This window comes from Zea mays, chromosome 4 (genome assembly GCF_902167145.1).
Source record: "Zea mays cultivar B73 chromosome 4, Zm-B73-REFERENCE-NAM-5.0, whole genome shotgun sequence".
In the NCBI taxonomy this organism is placed as follows: domain Eukaryota; kingdom Viridiplantae; phylum Streptophyta; class Magnoliopsida; order Poales; family Poaceae; genus Zea; species Zea mays.
Genome location: NC_050099.1, coordinates 243613333 through 243635775, shown reverse-complemented (window position 1 = coordinate 243635775; position 22443 = coordinate 243613333). Strand labels below are relative to the sequence as shown.

The window sequence follows — 22443 nt, the reverse complement described above, 5'->3', positions numbered from 1 at the left end:
TCGTCGTGGTGAGGCCCGCAGTCCACGGTAAAAATGCACGTTCCTGTTTAATCATCTACTAATCTTCTTAGCCCTAGTCGTCATCATGAAGGTTGATTTATCTCTCGGTGAAGACGCTGCTCCGGTTGAAGATCGTGATGTTGCCAACAACTGGAGGCACTTCATTGTCTATAAGCCACACATTCCGAGCCCAATGAAGCGCCTCTAGTTTGTGTTCGCATTCCGAGCCGTGCTGAGGGCAAGGTAGCGTTGTGCGTGTGCCTGCATGCGTCTGTCTAGTCGGCCGATAAGATTGCCACGCGTAAGCAATCCAGACTAGTTCGCACTGTTGTATGTTGCGGCCGGTTCGCACGGAATTTTTTTCCAACCAAACACAGCCAGCTGTGACACATGTTCATTCTTGTGTCACTGATTTGTCCTTGTCCTCTTAGTATTTGAAACGTGTCCAGTTCAAGACGTACGACTTTGTGCATGCCCAACATTCTCCTTCCACATCACTAGCATAAACCCCTAGTTGAGCATACAGGAATATATATAAACGTACGGTTATATCAAAAAGAGCAAAAAGGGAATCATCCATACCATTGGATAGCAGGGGATCTCGCTGTTTGGGTATCTTGAGGGTTTTAAAGGCTATGAAAGGGAGCATGGTTTAGAATAATCTTGGGGCTTGATATGAAGTGATAGGGATTTAGCCAATGAGATGTAGGAAGCTAAGAACTTCATATTAACAAAGTAGATTTGATGAAAAGATAGATTCCTAGATTTCATCATTTTTTTACCGGTGTGGATAGATTAGGCTATCTCTAGCAGACCCATCTATATCTCATCCCCTATTTCAAACTTCTCTCTGCAAACAGTGTCAAACAATGTCATCTACAGTTTCGTGTCTTCTATTTTACATACTCTACTAGAGACAGCCTTATAGTTGTAAGATTCCTACATAAAAGTAAAATTCTGGTTCTATTCCATCTGCCTTGAAATATAAGAAATTTTCATTGTTCTAAGTCAAAACCTTCTAAATTTTACTAAGTTTATAAAACGAGTAATTGTATTTACATATAAATTGAGCTTTCTTACATGTATTATTAAATGTTTTTTGTATTTTAATTGTGCCATCATAGATGTTAATATTTTTCATAAATATTACCTCTCCTAATCTTTTATGTTCATATCCATGTCTAATATTTATATGTGTTATTTTTATGCGCTATATTAAAACAGGAGATACCCAAAAGGCCAAAATATTGCATTTTTAGAGAGAGAAAATGGTATTTAAAATAAATTAATAATGAATTTTATAATTATTAGATATGGGTAATAAAATGCTAGGAGCGGTAATAATGAGATCCATATAACTCTAAGTAGAGCACGAGTGGATATTATTATGATCTTAAATGAAATTTTAAATATTAATTATTTTAAAATGAAACCCACCATTAAACCGCCTAGGCTTACTCCAGCAGGTCGCGTAAATCTGATAGACTGACTCCAACAGAGGCCATGCAAATCGAGCCGCCATTCAAGCCTTTGGCTAGCGTCTCTGGTTTGTCTGTCCAACCATATGGCACATGCTTTCAACAGCACAGGCAAAAAGAAAGCGGTAGTATAGTCCAACAAATAGAGCAGATGGTAGAGTCATGTTCTCATACACAGAAAAAAGAAATGGCTGCCAGCCATAATACAAGCTATTATAACTTCTCTCTTTTCATCCTTTTTGCCTGACTCGTTTGGCTGTCCTGTTGGAAGATGTTTTCTACTGCTACAGTAGCTCGTGGACAGCTATTTTAGCTTTGCATGTCTATTTAGCTGCTCTGTTAGAGTGAGTCTTAGATGCGCATTTTTCGCGTCCGTGTGGTACTGTAGCACGCTCCAGTAGGTAGCGGGCGCGGGCGTGAAAAATAGGACGTTGCGCAAAATAAAGCGTACTCTTGCATAACCTCTCTCCTCCCGCATGCATTCCTTGCATAGGGCACGACCTCTCCCCTCCCCGCTAGAGCGCCCAACCTAGTGTCTCCTCCTTCGCCACCGGTTTCCCTAGAGAAGGCGAACATGGAAAGGAATCAACTGTGGCGGCGAGCGGAGGTTCCCGTTCTAGGCCGATGTCCACTCGTCGTCACCGCAAGAAGCGTCACACCACTTTGCCGAGTGGCGGATCCACGACTCAACACTTGGTTGTGTTATCCGTTCGGAGGCCTCCTATCGGATCATGCTTGGATTGACCGGGAAGGATTAACTCATCCGATGAGGTTGACACACCAATCTTTTGGACCATATTGGGATATACACATGGTTGCCCATTCCTACATTTTGCTCACCCTGAGTTGGGAACGCAAGGCACACAAGAACTTCTTTCATTAGGATGAGTTGCCACCTCCTAGCTCTAAAAAGCAAGCAATTCACAAGAGGTTGAAAAATTTCACTGCAACTAAAGATGAGTATCTAGTATCGTCGTACTTAAATGTTAGCAAGGACCGGCCCAATTGAATTGTGGGTGTGAACCAACCAATGAAAGGCTACTGGCAGAGGATTGCAGACTACTACAACCAATTGTATACTAGCAGAGGATTGCTACGAGATGTAGAGATATTAATGTTATATTTTACAATCTGGTCCCTTACGTTCACGTTAAAAAAAAGGGTGTATAAAAAAACATAATTCATTAATTTGTTACACACACAATGTACATCATTTATCACACGATTTAAATTGGTTTCGGTGCATATCCCCTATATCTTGCAGATTAGCATACCACATGTGATATCCGAGTTCCATAGGACGACGTTACCACGATTTAGTGCAAATATATCTGCTTGTACAAAACAAAATCACAGCTAACGCTGAACGAAACAGCTGGTCACGAGTACACTTCTTACTACGTGACTACGAGAGGTGCCCACACGGCTCGTATTCAAAATTGAGGGAAAAAAATTATTAGAAAGGCTTCCCGAATGGCAGGCAGCATCACTTGAGACCATCACCAAGGCCCGCAGGCATTCCTAAGCTCTGTGCCAAGTCAGACATCCTCTCTTTCATGGCCTGCAGGCATTACTCCGAGATCAATTTTAAGTATAAATGTAGACTTCACATTATCTATACACTGATCCTTATCTTATTGTGTATGCAATAAAGCATCATCATCAAGATTCACACCTGGACGCTCCGTTGATGCGCATCCTTGTATGCATCATTGACCAGCTCCGAAAGTTTCTGGAAGGTACACAACAAGTGTGGAGTGGAGGTAAGCAATTGATTGACGACAAATTGAAATGTTGAGGTGACCTAAAAGGCTTTCATCCATCCATCTATCTACAATGTATTACTAATCTACAAGTTCTCACCTTTATACGTAACCGAGTTTGATACAAGATGCATCTTTTTTTTCTAATACAAGGGTGCAAAATGGTGGGGGTTCCCTATTTTCCTTTCGAACTAATGAATTGAGTACCTTCCTTATATGAAACATCAATGTCTTCTCACACATGAATATGAAACTTATCCTGCATTCGCACGTTCACAAATGCACATTGTGCACAGGTCAGATCGTTTTTAGCACGTGTCAGTAGCTACAAGCAAATTTCTCTGGTGCAAATGTGCACAAACATAAGGTGTTTAGCCAATTTATATTCAGATTTTTGAGAAATGGGTTGTTATAACATGTACCAACATAACTAAAATCAATACCTATTTACCTCGACATGCAAGCAATCACTAAATCAGCCATGACAAAATTAACTCCGCACAAAAAATTTCATATAGAATAATCAAACTAGCAAAGGCATAATACATACTTCAGCACCCAACTCCATTGCAGCTTCTGTGATTTCAACTCTAATAGGTTGCTGGTTTCCAGAAAGTGTAACCTGTTGAGAGGATCAAAAACGGTTATGGGCCTGGGTAAGCATTGAAAGTAGATAAAGACAAACGAGCTAAAGAACTTAAGTTAATTTTTAGGGCAGACCCACTGCCACAGGCTCCCATATGAGTGGGATCTGGCGAAGGATAAATATGTAGGGCACAAAAAATAAACAGGAACGCATATATTGTCTACAAATTTACAAAGATTCCACATTCTAGATGTTCACATGTATCGTTCATGTAACATCTGCACGATACATCAACTATTTGCCTTGAAACGAACAGCTTTGACACTGTCCATATGTCAAAACAATACATAAGAGTGACCTAAAATATTTACTATACAGTTTCATCCAGACCCAGAGCTAACAAAACACAAAAGTGAAGTGACTTTGTGTAGTTAAGAACTTCAGATAACAATTGAAAACTAGATTTATAGGAAAGACGAACCATAATCTCATATATACAATATGACTAGATTTTGAATAGAAAAATATTGATGGATCATTAATGATGCTAACATTTTTACAGGGCCAACCATTAGTATTTCTCAATAATGTAAAAAATCAATTGTTTGGCAGGGATAAACAAAGTTTAAATACAGATAATATAATAGAAGGCCTTCCCAAAGGTACCTTGATTAGTTCACCTTCACAATAACCATCAATCTCAGTCCTAAAAAATAGGAGAAAAAAATCGCACAGGCTGGCTATTTTGCATCGACAAGAGATAGATAAATTAATGATATAAATGCATACGCTGCAAGCTCCTTCTGCACCCGGACAGCCTCAACTTGGACAACCATTTGGGCCTTCTTAACAGTTTCATAGAGATTTTGCATGTTTCCAAAAATCCCTGCCTAAAGTTATTAGAATATCAGATAGCTTCAAGATTATTGTAAACAAAATGCCAATTACGAAATGAGAAGATATATATCAAAAAACTAAATGAGTCAGTTCGGCAATCTTCAAAGGTAGCATCCAAACAATGTACGAGCAGAATTATTTTTCACATGAACAATCACTACTCAAGCATCCAAACAATGAAAAAGCTTGACATTTTAGGTTGCATGACTTGCGGCATAAAGAGTAGGTGTTAGCTGCTAGTAAAATATCATTTCCCTGGAATTTTTTGCATGTTTTTTTTTCTTTATTTGCCTCATAAGTATACAGATAGGTCATTTTTGCCATCAAACTATCGCCCAAGTATGATTTCAACCATGAAACACAAAAAACAGAAATCTTCAACCACCCAACTATTGAAACCGTTTACATTTGGCCATCTAGAGTGGTTTCCTTGCAGTTTTCGTTGACATGGACTACATGTGGCAGTGGGACCAACTTGTTGGCTTCCACCTCTCCCTCTCTTCTCTTTTGCCTTTCTCTATCTGCTCTCTTTCCACTCCCTTGCTGCCACCACCACAAGCCGCCACCTCTCATGTGCCATCTCTTCCTCCATCTCTACTGCCACAACCACAAAAATGTCTCTGGCCAATGTGAGCCACGCTGCAAAGAGGCAGTGCAGACGGATCTAGGTGAGTAGGTGACTCCACGGCCACGAGAGAGAAAGAGGTCCGATGAGTGGGCCTATTGCCACATGTCATCCATGTCAGCAAAACCACCATTGAAACCAGCTCAATGACCAAACATGAATGGCTTTCATTGTTCAATGGCAAAAGATTTCTGGTATCAGAGTTAAATGGACAAAAAATGGACTTCTCCCATAAATATATACATAATGAATTGTCCAAAAAATGAAATTAGAGTGTTATTTTTAGTTCTAGATAATATTAGGAACAGAACCTTAACAATAACAGCGGAAACAAGATGGTCAGTCAACTACTTACTTTCGATGGCGCTTCATCGCCATTCTCATCTTTATCCTTCTTCCCTCCAAATAAACTGTACACTCGGAAAGATCTATAACTAGCTCTCTTCCTTGCGGAACACGGCAAACAGAAAGTGCCTTCTATGTTTATTCTATTACCTGAACAACAGTCAAGAGTGGGCACAAGATGTTCAGATGTTACCCAATCCAACATCAAACTATCAGCAAGTATGCACTGGTGACTCAGTACAAAAGAATGTCAGTCTAGAATAAGTGCGCAAGAGTCCATTTTATAGAAGTTTGGTTCAAGTGTTCAACAAAGCAACAAGAGTCCATAGTCAATCTAAAAACCTAGAGTAATTTTCTCATGCTCGTAATTGTTCATCAGCAGGTCCAGCTGAGTAATCGTTCCAAGATAAACAGTTCTGACTCGAGCTCAACGGCTCCAAGCCAGGCAGCCGGCTACCATCAGTGATAGCTGCTCACAAGTCCCAACGAAACCAAACCGCGCCTGATGCTCCCGCACGGGACCCCGGTCGACGCCCTACCTCCAATGGAACTCTACCCCAAATCAGACACTCAGCACATGGATAATGCGCTGTCCAGCCGTTGGGGAGGAACCGATTCCAGATTTCTCACTTACTCCCGCCTCCAAATCGTAAACCGAGGAAGAACCGACCAAAATGGGGCCGTAAAAGCTGGAGCTTCGGGACTTACGGGTAGGGTTCGACGCGAGCGGAGTCGAGAAGGCGGAGCGGAAGGCCACCGGAGCGAGAGCTGCGGAGGGAGCCATCAGGGCGACGGGGAAAGGGAGGCGAGGCCACCGCCCACCAGAGACGAGGGAGAGGGTAGACAGGGAGTGGAAATGGACTTGATTTGAAGGAAAGGAGGACGGACGACTGGTTTGATTGATACCAGGCAGCGGTGGCCGTGCGGGAAGCTTGCGGGTGGGCTCGTGGCGGGGCTGCCGGAGGGGCGGCGGTGGGCGCGGATGGGGAAGGAGGAGCAGGCGCGGCAACAGGGCATGAGATGAGATCAATGGGTATTTCCCTCTGGCGGATAGAGAAGGGATAAGGAGTGAGAGAGAGCATAGCAGCTCACCACTAATTCATTCACAAAACAATGGCAGGTGGTCCCCAATACTGTTTCTTCGGATCAATCAACCCTAACAAAAATATGCGGATCACCAATAATTCATCTCTAATAAAGATAGGTGCATTTGTTGTCAGCCAAAAAGGCTATATTTTTTTTTCCCTCCGTTCGTTCTTTTCCTCCCACGCGGTCGTCTCTCACTCTCTCCCATGCGATTGTGCTCTCCATCCCTTTCCTGTGACTGGGCTGCGGCTTCTGCTCTGGCTCCGACGCCGTTTCCTCGGATAATCATGTGCGTGATGTGTGCCTAGCTTACAAAATAAAAGACTGAATGCAGTTGAGGGGTACAGCATGGCTCATTGTTAGTGAGTTGTGGCAGTCAATGACGATGCAAGTTCAAATCCAAAACAAAAGAAATGATGCTATCAAATACGCAGGTGTCCTTCCTGCTGGGCCTTCTTACACACCAGAAGACCGCCTGCTGTTAGCACGCCATCAGTTGAAGTGGATAAACCATACTCTGACTGACTGAAGACGCCTTCGATGACTGGCAACCTTCCTCTCAATCTCATCCGAGTTTCGCAGACCCTGCTCCTCAAGAGATTCACGGTACTGCATGACAGAAATTTCAATCTGTCTTCAACTTCTGTCTGCAGAGAAGAATGCGTTGGAGTTAGCAATAATAAGGGAATGTTTAGAAGAGTCTTCAGAGCTTCAGCGGTAATCCTTCCAGTGATACAAGTCATTGAAGCTCTCCATACCATAACATCTGCCAAAGAAGCTTCAAACTTCGTTCGGAATGCAGATGCGTTCTTCACAGGAGCGCTACTGTTATGAAGAATGTCAGACACCTTTGTTGCATAAGCCGAGCAACCTTTGTTGGAGTCCAGGTCTCCTTGAGTGTCAAGGATTCTGTAAGAACCTCAACAATCTGATATACAAGACAATGAACAATGAGTATTCATGCAATGGGAATTACAGAAGAGACATCATGTGGAATTTAAAACACCAGAACACAGTAGATTTGTCTTCACAAGGGTTGTCTTCCAAACAAATCAGATATTATGTGCCGCAGTAGATTTGTCTTCACAAGAGACCTCTTATAAAATAAATCAGATATTATCAGTCAACACAAGGGTTGTCTTCCGAACACCCAGTCAGTCAACTACGAGTCTGTGGCACATGAATCCATTAACTACAAATTACATAGGCTCATTGTTGCTGACACATAATCAGTAAGCTATTAACTGGTCTCAATGTGGGTGGTGACTGGGTGTATAGATAAAAAAAATAGTGTTCTAATATTACAATATCACAAGAGCACAAACATTTTTCGTACTTAATTGAAATTTTATGGATGTAATAAATTGTGACTTGGTTCTCAAAAAAAAATATTCCAGTCATAATATGGTCATAGATATAAAGTTCTATTGATCAAGAAAAACATATATACATACACGCAGAAGTTCCAAGAAACTAAACTAAGTAACGCCTTATTCGACAACTTAACAAGTTCTCCTTGTGCAACGGACACAATGGACATCATAGTGTTGTGTGCTTGTTATCTTTGGTAGCAGAAATGAAGCACAATACTTTTGATAGTCTAACTTCAACTAAGAATAGCAAATATGCGCTGTCACCGCTCCAGATCGCAGGGAGAGTAAGAGAGTGTGTCTTGCTCTATAAAAGTGCGTCCAGCCGCCTTGGCTTGTACTAGGGTTGTCTGTCGTGTTCCTTCTTAGGTGCCTAATTCTATGGCCTGAGGGTTGCCGCACCTATGTACTCTAACTTTTTTCCTCTCTCTTAATTGAAAGGCAGAGCTCCTGCCACTTCGTTCAAAAAAAGAATAGCAAATATGAACGAGTAAAAAGAACAGAGATATTCTGCCGTTAGAACACTGAGGTGCCATTTTAAATTTTCAAACTATAGACAGCAACAAGTACCTGAGCAAATGAGTATAGCCTCCAAACATAATATGTGTGCTCTTTACATTTAAGGTCAAACAGAAAAATCAAATAAATGATTTCCTCGCCCTCTCTCCATTACAGCTTGTTCAAAGGCACATCCACCATCAAGTACGTGCAGAGCCATTGTGTCAATCACATGCCGAAGACGCACCATCATCATCAGGTGGAGCAACCACAATATCAGGAACATTTGGTGTAAGGACCTATCAATCAATGAATCCATAGTTTGAAATAAATCTACCAGATCTTAAACAGATAATGACTCATTTAATGTAATGCAGTATCACAGGATATCATGCTCCAGAAAAAAATCTTATTGAATCACATGAGAAGCAACAAACACATAGCCACGACCCAGAAATTTTATCTGCATTGTCAGATTGGGGGGGGGGGGGGGGGGGGGGGGGGGGGGGCGCTGGGGGCTGTTTGGATCACTTCGTCTAGTTCTAGTTGTTAGTCCAATTGAAGTCTAGGTCTCTAGGGGAAAGTTTAGGCAACTAACGATTTAGTCCTTTGCTTTTTGGATACATGGACTGCTGAGAGATTAACAATTAGTTGGGCTGGACTAAAAATTAGTCCGTCTTTTAGTCCACCTGTTCCATTGACACAGATAGGTGACTCAGTGATCCAAACAGGCCCTAGAACAGGGCATAAATTGAGACCTTACATCAAGGCAGAGGCAGTGGTGTAAATAAGAACATTGGAACTGGTGCAAAAATGAGGACCTTTGAAAACGTTAATATTAAGTTGTTCTAACAAGATAAGTACTGAATTTACCTTCACTCTACAGTCTACACAATTCAAGAGATCAAGTGTTTTCTAAGAAACATTAACATTATTTAGTATGAAATATTCATCCTTCACAGTCTAACTCAAAGCAAGACAGCAGAATTTTCAATGGTAATTCTTTTACTGTGACACTGAAAGGATAACCTGGATAGCAAGATCACTGTACTAGTGCACTCACATAAACAAAACAAGAAACAGAACATGATCGCTAGAAAGAATCAAAGAACCAATAAATAAAGTAATGCTGTAGGATAAAAAAAATGGCATCCTAGAATAAATAACAGATCATGTACACGTTCCCCTACCAGCTCTGAGGTTTGTGGTGTAACAGCTGGACCACCAGGACCAGAAAGTATGATGGTACCACCCTGTATAAAATGAAGAGAAAGATCATAAAAAACAACTCATGAGAGCGACACCAAAAACATCACATTCTATTACAACTTACAAATATATCATGAGAAAAGTTCAGATGGAACTCAGAAGAAACCGAAGCAGAAAAGGATTTCCCCGTCTATTTTCGTTCATTTTCAGGCCTACTCAAGACAGCTAAGAGCTCGTTTACATCCACGCGTGCAAAAACTAGCGATTGTTTAGTTAGATGTATACGGTGAGACAGGCCAACACGAAATTTAAAGCACCTGGAGCCAGGCTCACCAGAAACGAAGTAGATCCTGCCCCTCGGGAGGGGTAAGATTCTAGAGTAGTCTTGAGGTCGGCAGGTCACTCAATACAGATCTAGAGACGTAGAGTCGAATAGAGGTGAAGATGATGCTCCGAGGTTGGTAGACCACCCGGTGTGTCCCTAAACAACGTCGAGCCGAAAAGGGTATGATGTGTGAACTACATCCAGGTCTACGCTACATCTACTCGTAAGACAGAAAAGATAAATAAAATAGATTAATTCGATTAGAATATTGTCGGCGTTCCGAGACCGGGGGGTCCCTGGGCCGACGAGTGAAATGTCGCCGCGTGCCCCAGCCCAGATGAGTCGGCGCGAGACGGAGCACGAAGGGGGGAAACCACGGAGGGAGACAGGCAAGAGGGGAAACCCGCGACCTTCGTGTTGTCCTGCGTCCAGGTCGGGTGCGCTTGCAGTAGGGGGTTACAAGCGTCCGCGGAGGAGAGAGCGAGGGACTCTACGCGTCGTCCCGTCCCCTTCCCCGCGCGGCCAACCTTCTGTAAGAGGGCCCTGGTCCTTCCTTTTATAGGCGTAAGGAGAGGATCCAGGTGTACAATGGGGGTGTAGCAAAGTGCTAACGTGTCTAGCGGGGGAGAGCTAGTGCCCTAAGTACATGCCATCGTGGCAGCCGAAGAGGTTTTGGCACCCGGTTCGTGTGGTGTCGTGGCCGTCGGAGGAGCGCTGGAGCTTGGCGGAAGGACAGCTGTCGGAGCTGTCGAGTCCTTGCTGACGTCCTCTTGCTTCCGTAAGGGGGCTGAGAGCCGCCGTCGTCACAGAGCGTGCGGGGCGCCATCATTGCCTATCTGGCGGAGCGAGCCAGATGGGACGCCGGTCTTATTCTCCGTAGCCTGAGTCAGCTTGGGGTAGGATAATGATGGCGCCTCCTGTTGACGTGGTCGGTCCGCGCCCTAGGTTGGGCGATGTGGAGGCTCCTCCGAGGTCGAGGTCGAGTCTGTCTTCCGTGGCCGAGGTCGAGTCCGAGCCCCTGGGTCGGACGAGGCGGAGACCGTCGGCTGAGGCCAGGGCTGAGTCCGAGCCCTGGGGTCGGGCGAAGCGGAGTTCGTCGTCTTCCGGGGCTGAGCCCGAGTCCGAGCCCTGGGTCGGGTGGAGCGGAGTTCGTCGTCTTCCGGGGCTGAGCCCGAGTCCGAGCCCTGGGGTCGAGCGGATCGGAGTTCGTCGTCTTCAGGGGCTGAGCCCGAGTCCGAGCCCTGGGCCGGGCGGAGCGGAGTTCGCCGTCTTCCGGGGCTGAGCCCGAGTCCGAGCCCTGGGTCGGGCGGAGCGGAGTTCACCGTCTTCCGGGGCTGAGCCCTAGTCCGAGCCCTGGGTCGGGCGGAGCGGAGTTTCCTATGGTGCCTGAGGCCGGGCCTGACTGCCTGTCAGCCTCACTCTGTCGAGTGGCGCAGCAGTCGGAGCGGCGCAGGCGGCGCTGTCCTTTTGTCAGGCCGGTCAGTGGAGCGGCGAAGTGACTACGGTCACCTCGGCTCTGTCGACTGGAGGACGTGCGTCAGGATAAAGGTGTCAGGGCACCTTTGCATTAAATGCCCCTGCGATTTGGTCGGTCGGCGTGGCGACTTGGCCAGGGTTGCTTCTTGGCGAAGACTGGGCCTCGGGCGAGCCGGAAGTATGCTCGTCGCTGGAGGGGGGCCTCGGGCGAGACGGAGATCCTCCGGGGTCGGCTGCCCTTGCCCGAGGCTAGGCTCGAGCGAGGCGTGATCGGGTCCCTCGAATGGACCGATCCCTGACTTAGTCGCACCCATCAGGCCTTTGCGGCTTTGTGCTGATGGGGGTTACCAGCTGAGAATTAGGAGCCTTGAGGGTACCCCTAATTATGGTCCCCAACAGTAGCCCCCGAGCCTCGAAGGGAGTGTTAACACTCGCTTGGAGGCTTTTGTCGCACTTTTTTGCAAGGGGACCAGCCTTTCTCGGTTGCATTACGTTCCGGTGGGTGCGCGCGAGCGCACCCGCCGGGTGTAGCCCCCGAGGCCTCGGAGGAGTGGTTTGACTCCTCCGAGGTCTTAATGCCTCGCGCAATGCCCCAGCTGGCCTGGTTATTCCCTCATGCGAGCTGGCCGTAGCCCGGGTGCACGGTCGGGTCCCAAGTTCTCGGGCTGGTATGTTGACGCTGTCAACGGTTTGGCCGGAGCCGGGTTTGCGAGAGCAGCCCCCGAGCCTCCGCACAGGGCAAGAGGACGGTCAGGGACAGACTCGACTTTTTTACATACGCTCCTGCGTCGCCTTTTCGCAAGGAGGAGGGGGGGAAAGCGCCATGTTGCCCTCGGAGGGCGCCGAACATGGTGTCTCCGGTGAGCTGCTGGCGGGTAATTCGAGCGGACGTCCGTGCCCCATTTGTTAGGGGTCGGCTAGAGGCCCAGAGGCACGCCCAAAAGTACCTGCGGGTGATCTGCCGGACCCGGTCCCCTGTCGACGGGGTCCGAGGGCTCGATGCCTCCTGAAAGGGAATTAGGCTTACACCTAGTCCCTAATTATTTTTGGTGGTTGAATTGCCCAACACAAACAATTGGACTAACTAGTTTGCTCTAGTGTATAAGTTATACAGGTGTCAAAGGTTCACAACAAGCCAATTAAAAGGACCAAAGTTGGGTTCAAATTAGAGAGCTAAAGGCATCCCGAAAGACTCCCTGGTCTGGCGCACCGGACTGTCCGGTGGCGCACCGGACAGTGTCCGGTGCACCAGGGGACCACACTCTGAACTCCTCAGCCTCGGGAATTTCCAGAAGCCGGCGCGCTATAATTCACCGGACTGTCTGGTGTACACCGGACAGTGTCCGGTGCTCCAAAGGGACGCGGCTCTGGAACTTGGCAGCCTCGGGATTCTGTAGCGAGCGCTCCGCTATAATTCACCGGACATGTCCGGTGTACACCGGACTGTCCGGTGTAACAGCGGGGCAACGACTACTTCGCGCCAACGGTCACCTGCAGGCGCATTCAATGCGCGCCAGAAGCGCGCAGAAGTGAGGCACGCCCATTCTGGTGCACCGGACATTAAACAGTACATGTCCGGTGTGCACCGGACATTCAGGCGGGCCCAGAAGTCAGAACTCCAACGGTCAAATTCCAACGGCTTTGGTGACGTGGCTATCGCACCGGACATGTCCGGTGTGCACCGGACTGTCCGGTGCGCCATACGATAGACAGCCTCCACCAACGGTCAAGTTTGGTGGTTGGGGCTATAAATACCCCAACCACCCCACTATTCATGGCATCCAAGTTTTCCAGCTTTCAACCACTATACAAGAGCTAGCATTCATTACAAAGCACACCAAAAGAGATCAAATCCTCTCCCAACTCCACACAAGGCATTAGTGACTAGAGAGAGTGATTTGTTGTGTTCATTTGAGCTCTTGCGCTTGGATCGCTTTTTTTCCTTGACATTCTTTCTTGTGATCAAACACTCACTTGTAATTGAGGCAAGAGACACCAATTGTGTGGTGGTCCTTGCGGGAAGTTTGATTCCCAAGTGATTTGAGAAGAGAAGCTCACTCGGTCCGAGGGACCGTTTGAGAGAGGGAAGGGTTGAAAGAGACCCGGCCTTTGTGGCCTCCTCAACGGGGAGTAGGTTTGAAAGAACCGAACCTCGGTAAAACAAATCCGTGTGTCTCACTTCATTATTCGCTTGCGATTTGTTTTGCACCCTCTCTCGTGGACTCTATTATATTTCTAACGCTAACCCGGCTTGTAGTTGTGATTATTTTTGAGAATTTCAGTTTCGCCTTATTCACCCCCCCTCTAGGCGACTTTCAATTGGTATCAGAGCCCGGTGCTTCATTAGAGCCTAACCGCTCGAAGTGATGTCGGGAGATCACACCAAGAGGGAGATGGAGACCGGCGACAAGCCCACTACAAGCCAAGGGAGCACTTCATCGGAAGAATCCCGCACCAAGAGGAAGGAGAAGAAGAAGGACTCCTCCAAACGGAAGGAGAAAAGATCTTCTTCCTCACACCACAAAAAGAAGAAGTACTACAAGAAGAAGGGCGGCGATGCCCATGTTTGCCAGGAGTGGGACTCCGACGAGAGCTCCACCGAGTCCTCTTCCGACGAGGACGCCGCCAACATCACCGTCACCAAGGGACTCCTCTTCCCCAATGTCGGCCACAAGTGCCTCATGGCAAAGGACGGCAAAAAGAAGAAGGTTAAATCTAAATCCTCCACTAAATATGAATCCTCTAGTGATGATAATGCTAGTGATGAGGAGAATAATTTGCGTACCCTTTTTGCCGATCTTAACATGCAACAAAAGGAAAAATTAAATGAATTGATTAGTGCTATTCATGAGAAGGATGATCTCTTAGACTCTCAAGAGGACTTCCTTATTAAGGAAAACAAAAAGCATGTTAAGGTTAAAAATGCTTATGCTCTAGAGGTAGAAAAATGTGACAAATTATCTAGTGAGCTAAGCACATGCCATGACACTATTGCCAACCTTAGCAATGAAAATACTAGATTAATTGCTAAGGTTGATTCCCATGTTTGTAATGCTTCAATTCCCAATCTTAATAATGATAATGATGATTTGCTTGCTAAGATTAAGGAATTGAATGATTCTCTTGCTAGCCTTAGAATAGAAAATGAAAATTTAATTGCTAAGGCTAAGGATTTTGATGTTTGCAATGTTACTATTTCCAACCTTAGAAGTGAAAATGATATATTACATGCTAAGGTTGTTGAATTAAAATCTTGCAGACCCTATACATCTAATGTTGAGCATGTTTATATTTGTACTAGATGTAGAGATATTGATGTTAATGCTATTCATGATCACATGGTCTTAATTAAACAACAAAATGATCATATAGCATTATTAGATGCTAAAATTGTCGAGCATAACTTAGAAAATGAAAAATTTAAATTTGCTAGAAGTATGCTCTATAATGGGAGACGCCCTGGCATCAAGGATGGCATTGGCTTCCAAAGGGGAGACAATGTCAAACTTAATGCCCCGCCTAAAAACTTGTCTAACTTTGTTAAGGGCAAGGCTCCCATGCCTCAGGATAACGAGGGTTACATTTTGTACCCTGCCGGTTATCCCGAGAGCAAAATTAGGAGAACTCATTCTAGGAAGTCTCACTCTGGCCCTAATCATGCTTTTATGTATAAGGGTGAGACATCTAGCTCTAGGCAACCAACCCGTGCTAAGTTGCCTAGAAAGAAAACTCCTAGTGCATCAAATGATCATGCTATTTCATTCAAAACTTTTGATGCATCATATGTGCTTACTAACAAATCCGGCAAGGTAGTTGCCAAGTTTGTTGGGGGCAAACACAAGGGCTCCAAGACTTGTGTTTGGGTACCCAAAGTTCTTGTTTCTAATGCCAAAGGACCCAAAACCGTTTGGGTACCTAAAGTCAAGAACTAAAATTGTTTTGTAGGTTTATGCATCCGGGGGATCAAGTTGGATACTCGACAGCGGGTGCACAAACCACATGACAGGGGAGAAGAAGATGTTCTCCTCATATGAGAAAAACCAAGATCCCCAACGAGCTATCACATTCGGGGATGGAAACCAAGGTTTGGTCAAAGGTTTGGGTAAAATAGCTATATCTCCTGACCATTCCATTTCCAATGTTTTTCTTGTAGATTCTTTAGATTACAATTTGCTTTCCGTATCCCAATTATGTCAAATGGGCTACAACTGTCTTTTCACTGATGTAGGTGTCACTGTATTTAGAAGAAGTGATGATTCAATAGCATTTAAGGGAGTGTTAGAGGGTCAGCTATACTTGGTAGATTTTGATAGAGCTAAACTCGACACTTGCTTAATTGCTAAGACTAACATGGGCTGGCTATGGCATCGCCGACTAGCACATGTTGGGATGAAGAATCTTCACAAGCTTCTAAAGGGAGAACACATTTTAGGATTAACAAATGTTCATTTTGAGAAAGACAGGGTTTGTAGCGCATGCCAAGCAGGAAAGCAAGTTGGTACCCATCATCCACACAAGAACACCATGACGACCGACAGGCCGCTTGAGCTACTCCACATGGATCTATTCGGCCCGATTGCTTACATAAGCATCGGCGGGAGTAAGTATTGTCTTGTAATAGTGGATGATTATTCTCGCTTCACTTGGGTGTTCTTTTTGCAGGAAAAATCCCATGCCCAAGAGACCTTAAGGGATTCTTAAGACGGGCTCAAAATGAGTTCGGCTTAAGGATCAAGAAAATTAGAAGCGACAACGGGACGGAGTTCAAGAACTCTCAAATTGAAGGCTTCCTTGAGGAGGAGGGCATCAAGCATGAGTTCTCTTCTCCCTACACTCCACAACAAAATGGTGTAGTGGAGAGGAAGAATCGAACTCTATTGGATATGGCAAGAACCATGCTTGATGAGTACAAGACACCGGATCGGTTTTGGGCTGAGGCGGTCAACACCGCTTGCTACGCCATCAACCGGTTATATCTACACTGAATCCTCAAGAAGACATCTTATGAACTCCTAACCGGTAAAAAGCCCAATATTTCATATTTTAGAGTTTTTGGTAGCAAATTCTTTATTCTTGTTAAAAGAGGTAGAAAATCTAAATTTGCTACTAAAACTGTACAAGGCTTTTTACTAGGATATGACTCAAACACAAGGGCATATAGAGTCTTTAACAAGTCCTCAGGACTTGTTGAAGTTTCTTGTGACGTTGTCTTTGATGAGACTAACGGCTCTCAAGTAGAGCAAGTTGATCTTGATGAGATAGGTGAAGAACAGGCTCCATGCATAGCGCTAAGGAACATGTCCATTGGGGATGTGTGTCCTAAGGAATCCGAAGAGCCTCCACATGCACAAGATCAACCATCCTCTTCCACGCAAACATCTCCACCAACCCAAAATGAGGGTGAGGCTCAAGTTGATGAAGGAGAAGATCAAATAGATGAACCCCCTCAAGATGACGGCAATAATCAAGGGGGAGATGCAAATAATGAAGACAAGGAGGATGAACAACCAATGCCGTCACACCCAAGAGTCCACCAAGCAATACAACGAGATCACCCCGTCGACACCATCCTCGGCGACATTCATAAGGGGGTGACCACTCGATCTCGGGTTGCACATTTTTGTGAGCATTACTCTTTTGTTTCCTCTATTGAGCCACACAGGGTAGAGGAAGCACTACAAGATTCGGATTGGGTGATGGCGATGCAAGAGGAGCTCAACAACTTCACGAGGAACGAGGTATGGCATTTAGTTCCACGTCCTAACCAAAATGTTGTAGGAACCAAGTGGGTCTTCCGCAACAAACAAGACGAGCATGGTGTGGTGACAAGGAACAAAGCTCGACTCGTGGCCAAGGGATATTCACAAGTCGAAGGGTTGGATTTTGGTGAAACCTATGCACCCGTAGCTAGGCTTGAGTCCATTCGCATATTATTAGCCTATGCTACTTACCATGGCTTCAAGCTTTACCAAATGGACGTGAAGAGTGCCTTCCTCAATGGACCAATCAAGGAGGAGGTCTATGTTGAGCAACCTCCCGGCTTTGAAGATAGTGAGTATCCTAACCATGTCTATAGGCTCTTTAAGGCGCTCTATGGGCTCAAGCAAGCCCCAAGAGCATGGTATGAATGCCTTAGAGATTTCCTTATTGCTAATGGCTTCAAAGTCGGCAAGGCCGATCCTACTTTATTCACTAAAACTCTTGACAATGATTTGTTTGTATGCCAAATTTATGTTGATGATATCATATTTGGGTCTACTAACGAATCTACATGTGAAGAATTTAGTAGGATCATGACAAAGAAATTCGAGATGTCGATGATGGGGGAGTTGAAGTATTTTTTAGGATTCCAAGTCAAGCAACTCCAAGAGGGCACCTTCATTAGCCAAACAAAGTATACTCAAGACATTCTAAGCAAGTTTGGAATGAAGGATGCCAAGCCCATCAAGACACCCATGGGAACCAATGGGCATCTCGACCTCGACACGGGAGGTAAGTCCATGGATCAAAAGGTATACCGGTCGATGATTGGTTCATTGCTTTATCTATGTGCATCTCGACCGGACATTATGCTTTCCGTTTGCATGTGTGCAAGATTCCAAGCCGACCCTAAGGAATCACACCTTACGGCCGTAAAACGAATCTTGAGATATTTGGCTTATACACCTAAGTTTGGGCTTTGGTACCCTCGGAGATCCACATTTGATTTGATTGGTTATTCGGATGCCGATTGGGCGGGGTGTAAGATTAATAGAAAGAGCACATCGGGGACTTGCCAGTTCTTGGGAAGATCCTTGGTGTCTTGGGCTTCAAAGAAACAAAATTCGGTCGCTCTTTCCACCGTTGAAGCCGAGTACATTGCCGCAGGCCATTGTTGCGCGCAATTACTTTGGATGAGGCAAACCCTGTGGGACTATGGTTACAAATTGACCAAAGTTTCTCTTCTATGTGATAATGAGAGTGCAATCCGCATGGCGGATAATCCCGTTGAGCATAGCCGCACTAAACACATAGCCATTCGGTATCATTTTCTTAGGGATCACCAACAAAAGGGGGATATCGAGATTTCATACATTAACACTAAAGATCAATTAGCCGATATCTTTACCAAGCCTCTTGATGAACAAACTTTTACCAAACTTAGGCATGAGCTCAATATTCTTGATTCAAGAAATTTCTTTTGCTAATTTGCACACATAGCTCATGGATATACCTTTGATCATATCTCTTTTCTATATGCTATGACTAATGTGTTTTCAAGTCTATTTCAAACCAAGTCATAGATATATTGAAAGGGAATTGGAGTCTTCGGCGAAGACAAGGCTTCCACTCCACTCTACTACTCATCCTTTGCCGTCGCTCCGCATCGCTCTCCAACTTTGGTATAATCTTCACTCATTTATTATATGACCAAAGGAGGAGAAAGTATTTTGTAGGGCTCTAATGATTCCGTTTTTGGCGATTCATGCCAAAGGGGGAGAAAATATGAGCCCAAAGCAAAAGGACCGCACCACCACCTAATTTTAAAATTTGGAGATTTTCAATTAATCAATTTCAATTGGTATCTTATTATGTTCAAAGGGGGAGTAAGTAGTTTTTCAAAAAATGGATACATCAAAACCCTCTTGAACTCTAAGAGGAGAATCTCATTTAGGGGGAGTCTTGTTTAGTCAAAGGAAAAGCATTTGAAACAGGGGGAGAAAATTTCAAATATTGAAAATGCTTCACAAAATCTTATTTATTTACCTTTGACTATTTGCAAAAGAACTTTGAAAAGGTTTTACAAAAGAATTTGCAAAAACAAAACATGTGGTGCAAACGTGGTCCAAAATATTAAGAATGAAAGAAACGATCCTTGCATATCTTGTAAGTATTAATATTGGCTCAATTCCAAGCAACCTTTGCACTTACATTATGCAAACTAGTTCAAATACGCACTTCTATATTTGCTTTGGTTTGTGTTGGCATCAATCACCAAAAAGGGGGAGATTGAAAGGGAATTAGGCTTACACCTAGTCCCTAATTATTTTTGGTGGTTGAATTGCCCAACACAAACAATTGGACTAACTAGTTTGCTCTAGTGTATAAGTTATACAGGTGTCAAAGGTTCACAACAAGCCAATTAAAAGGACCAAAGTTGGGTTCAAATTAGAGAGCTAAAGGCATCCCGAAAGACTCCCTGGTCTGGCGCACCGGACTGTCCGGTGCACCAGGGGACCGCACTCTGAACTCCTCAGCCTCGGGAATTTCCAGAAGCCGGCGCGCTATAATTCACCGGACTGTCCGGTGTACACCGGACAGTGTCCGGTGCTCCAAAGGGACGCGGCTCTGGAACTTGGCAGCCTCGGGATTCTGTAGCGAGCGCTCCGCTATAATTCACCGAACATGTCCGGTGTACACCGGACTGTCCGGTGTAACAGCGGGGCAACGACTACTTCGCGCCAACGGTCACCTGCAGGCGCATTCAATGCGCGCCAGAAGCGCGCAGAAGTCAGGCACGCCCATTCTGGTGCACCGGACATTAAACAGTACATGTCCGGTGTGCACCGGACATTCAGGCGGGCCCAGAAGTCAGAACTCCAACGGTCAAATTCCAACGGCTTTGGTGACGTGGCTGTCGCACCGGACATGTCCGGTGTGCACCGGACTGTCCGGTGCGCCATACGACAGACAGCCTCCACCAACGGTCAAGTTTGGTGGTTGGGGCTATAAATACCCCAACCACCCCACCATTCATGGCATCCAAGTTTTCCAGCTTTCAACCACTATACAAGAGCTAGCATTCATTACAAAGCACACCAAAAGAGATCAAATCCTCTCCCAACTCCACACAAGGCATTAGTGACTAGAGAGAGTGATTTGTTGTGTTCATTTGAGCTCTTGCGCTTGGATCGCTTTTTTTTCCTTGACATTCTTTCTTGTGATCAAACACTCACTTGTAATTGAGGCAAGAGACACCAATTGTGTGGTGGTCCTTGCGGGAAGTTTGATTCCCAAGTGATTTGAGAAGAGAAGCTCACTCGGTCCGAGGGACCGTTTGAGAGAGGGAAGGGTTGAAAGAGACCCGGCCTTTGTGGCCTCCTCAACGGGGAGTAGGTTTGAAAGAACCGAACCTCAGTAAAACAAATCCATGTGTCTCACTTCATTATTCGCTTGCGATTTGTTTTGCACCCTCTCTCGTGGACTCTATTATATTTCTAACGCTAACCCGGCTTGTAGTTGTGATTATTTTTGAGAATTTCAGTTTTGCCTTATTCACCCCCCCTCTAGGCGACTTTCACCTCCCTCTGATGGGATTCCGTTACAAGATCGTTCCCGCTGGTCTCGGAAATGTCCTAGGGTACCTCGGGAGCGTAGCCCGAGCCTCGGTTATGTATCGAACGTACCCAGGGTCATCCCTCGCTCTGTGTCTGAGGCGGCTGTGAACCCTTCGAGGGCCAGCCTACGAACCCTTGATCAGTAGTGGGCGCTGTCGGTGTTTAGGGTCCGACCACACACCCGGGGTTGCCCCTCAAGGTGTTTTAGGAGTAGGACGGTGTCGACAACTGTAGCAAAATGGTTCGTGCCGGTCGCACGAGGGACAGTGGGCAAGGTTTACAGGTTCGGGCCGCTTAGAGATGCGTAACACCCTACGTCCTGGTGAGTATGCTTGGTGAATGTGATTACAAGAGAGCTCTCTGGATTGAGAATACAGAGAGTTGACGTGGGTGGCTAAGTAAAGGGTCGATTGTTCTGAAGGGGTGCCCCCTAGGCCTTATATACTCGACCGTGGGGCAGTACACGTGGATAAGATAGCAACAAGTAGCTAAAAGATAGTGAACCTCTTGAGATTATCCCTACGTAACCCTCGCCGACTTATCCTCGCATGGCTTCGTTGCATGGAGGCTCCGGCGCGGGAAAGTCGGATCTCTGTTGCGGTCATTCGCTCGACGCTGAGGGCCGTCCGGGTTTGCACCAATCCGGCCTCATGTCGTTCTGCTTTGCTGGTTGTTTCTCCCCAGGCCCACGAAAGAATGACCTTACGATTTATTGGGCCCTTGGGCCTTTCGTGAGGTCCTTTACTCTTTTAGTGGACCCGGGGGATATCTATCCCCCACAAGCCCCCGATCTTTGGGTTAATTTAGAGGTAATCAACCCGAAGATCCCAGGTCCAGCTTGCAGGTAATTTGAAGAAAGATGGCTTCCTGTTGTCTTCTCCTGCTCCGATCACTCGTTGACCAAAACCTAGTTTCGTGCCTGTGCCTTAGAGGTCGGTATTCCAATTTGTAGGATTCTGAACTTCATTGGGTGCACCGGAGGTGCACCCAATGGGTGTAGCCCCCGAGCTTCGAGTAGATTTTAGAAAACAATCTACTCGAAGGTCTTCAGTAGAGATTATTTCCATTTGTGTTCATTCATTTTGGTTGAGGGTTGGCTTTTTTAATCTTGTCCCACGCTTTAGAAATCGGCACTATCTCGGCTTGGAATGATAATCCATGGGGTGCACCAGAGGTGCACCCAATGGGTGTAGCCCCCGACCTTCAAGTGGATTTTTGAGGATAATCCACTCGAAGGTCTTCCTTTTGTGTCCTTTTGCTGAAGATTATCCTTTCTGCTTGTAAAAAATTGGCATGATGTCATCCGCACTATGTCATCAATATTATGCTTCAGAGGTCAGCATGTATTTTGTCTTTTGCAGCCAAGTTCGCAATCCATCCATATCTTGCTAGGCAGTGCGATTTATTTGCTCTGTGACTGATTGGACATTTGATGGACGTTCTCTGTCTAGTCTTCAAGTCGTTTCTG

General features: G+C 45.5%; 1 protein-coding gene across 2 annotated transcripts; it reads right to left on the bottom strand.

Moving 5' to 3' along the window:
* Positions 1–2643: 2643 nt before the first annotated feature.
* Positions 2644–6888, bottom strand: LOC100273072 (uncharacterized). 2 transcript variants are annotated; one of them, NM_001360163.1, is made up of 7 exons: positions 6403–6742; positions 5705–5844; positions 4617–4717; positions 4494–4533; positions 3792–3863; positions 3154–3210; positions 2695–3039 (listed from the first exon to the last, which is right to left on the bottom strand). In NM_001360163.1, exons 1-7 carry the CDS (start codon positions 6476–6478, stop codon positions 2965–2967), a joined length of 561 nt encoding a protein of 186 aa, NP_001347092.1. In that variant the 5' UTR covers positions 6479–6742; the 3' UTR covers positions 2695–2964. The 2 variants fall into 2 exon arrangements, with proteins under 2 accessions (XP_008676791.1, NP_001347092.1); XM_008678569.3 differs by lacking the exon at positions 4494–4533 and having other exon boundaries at positions 2644–3039; positions 6403–6888.
* Between the last annotated feature and the right edge of the window lie 15555 nt (positions 6889–22443).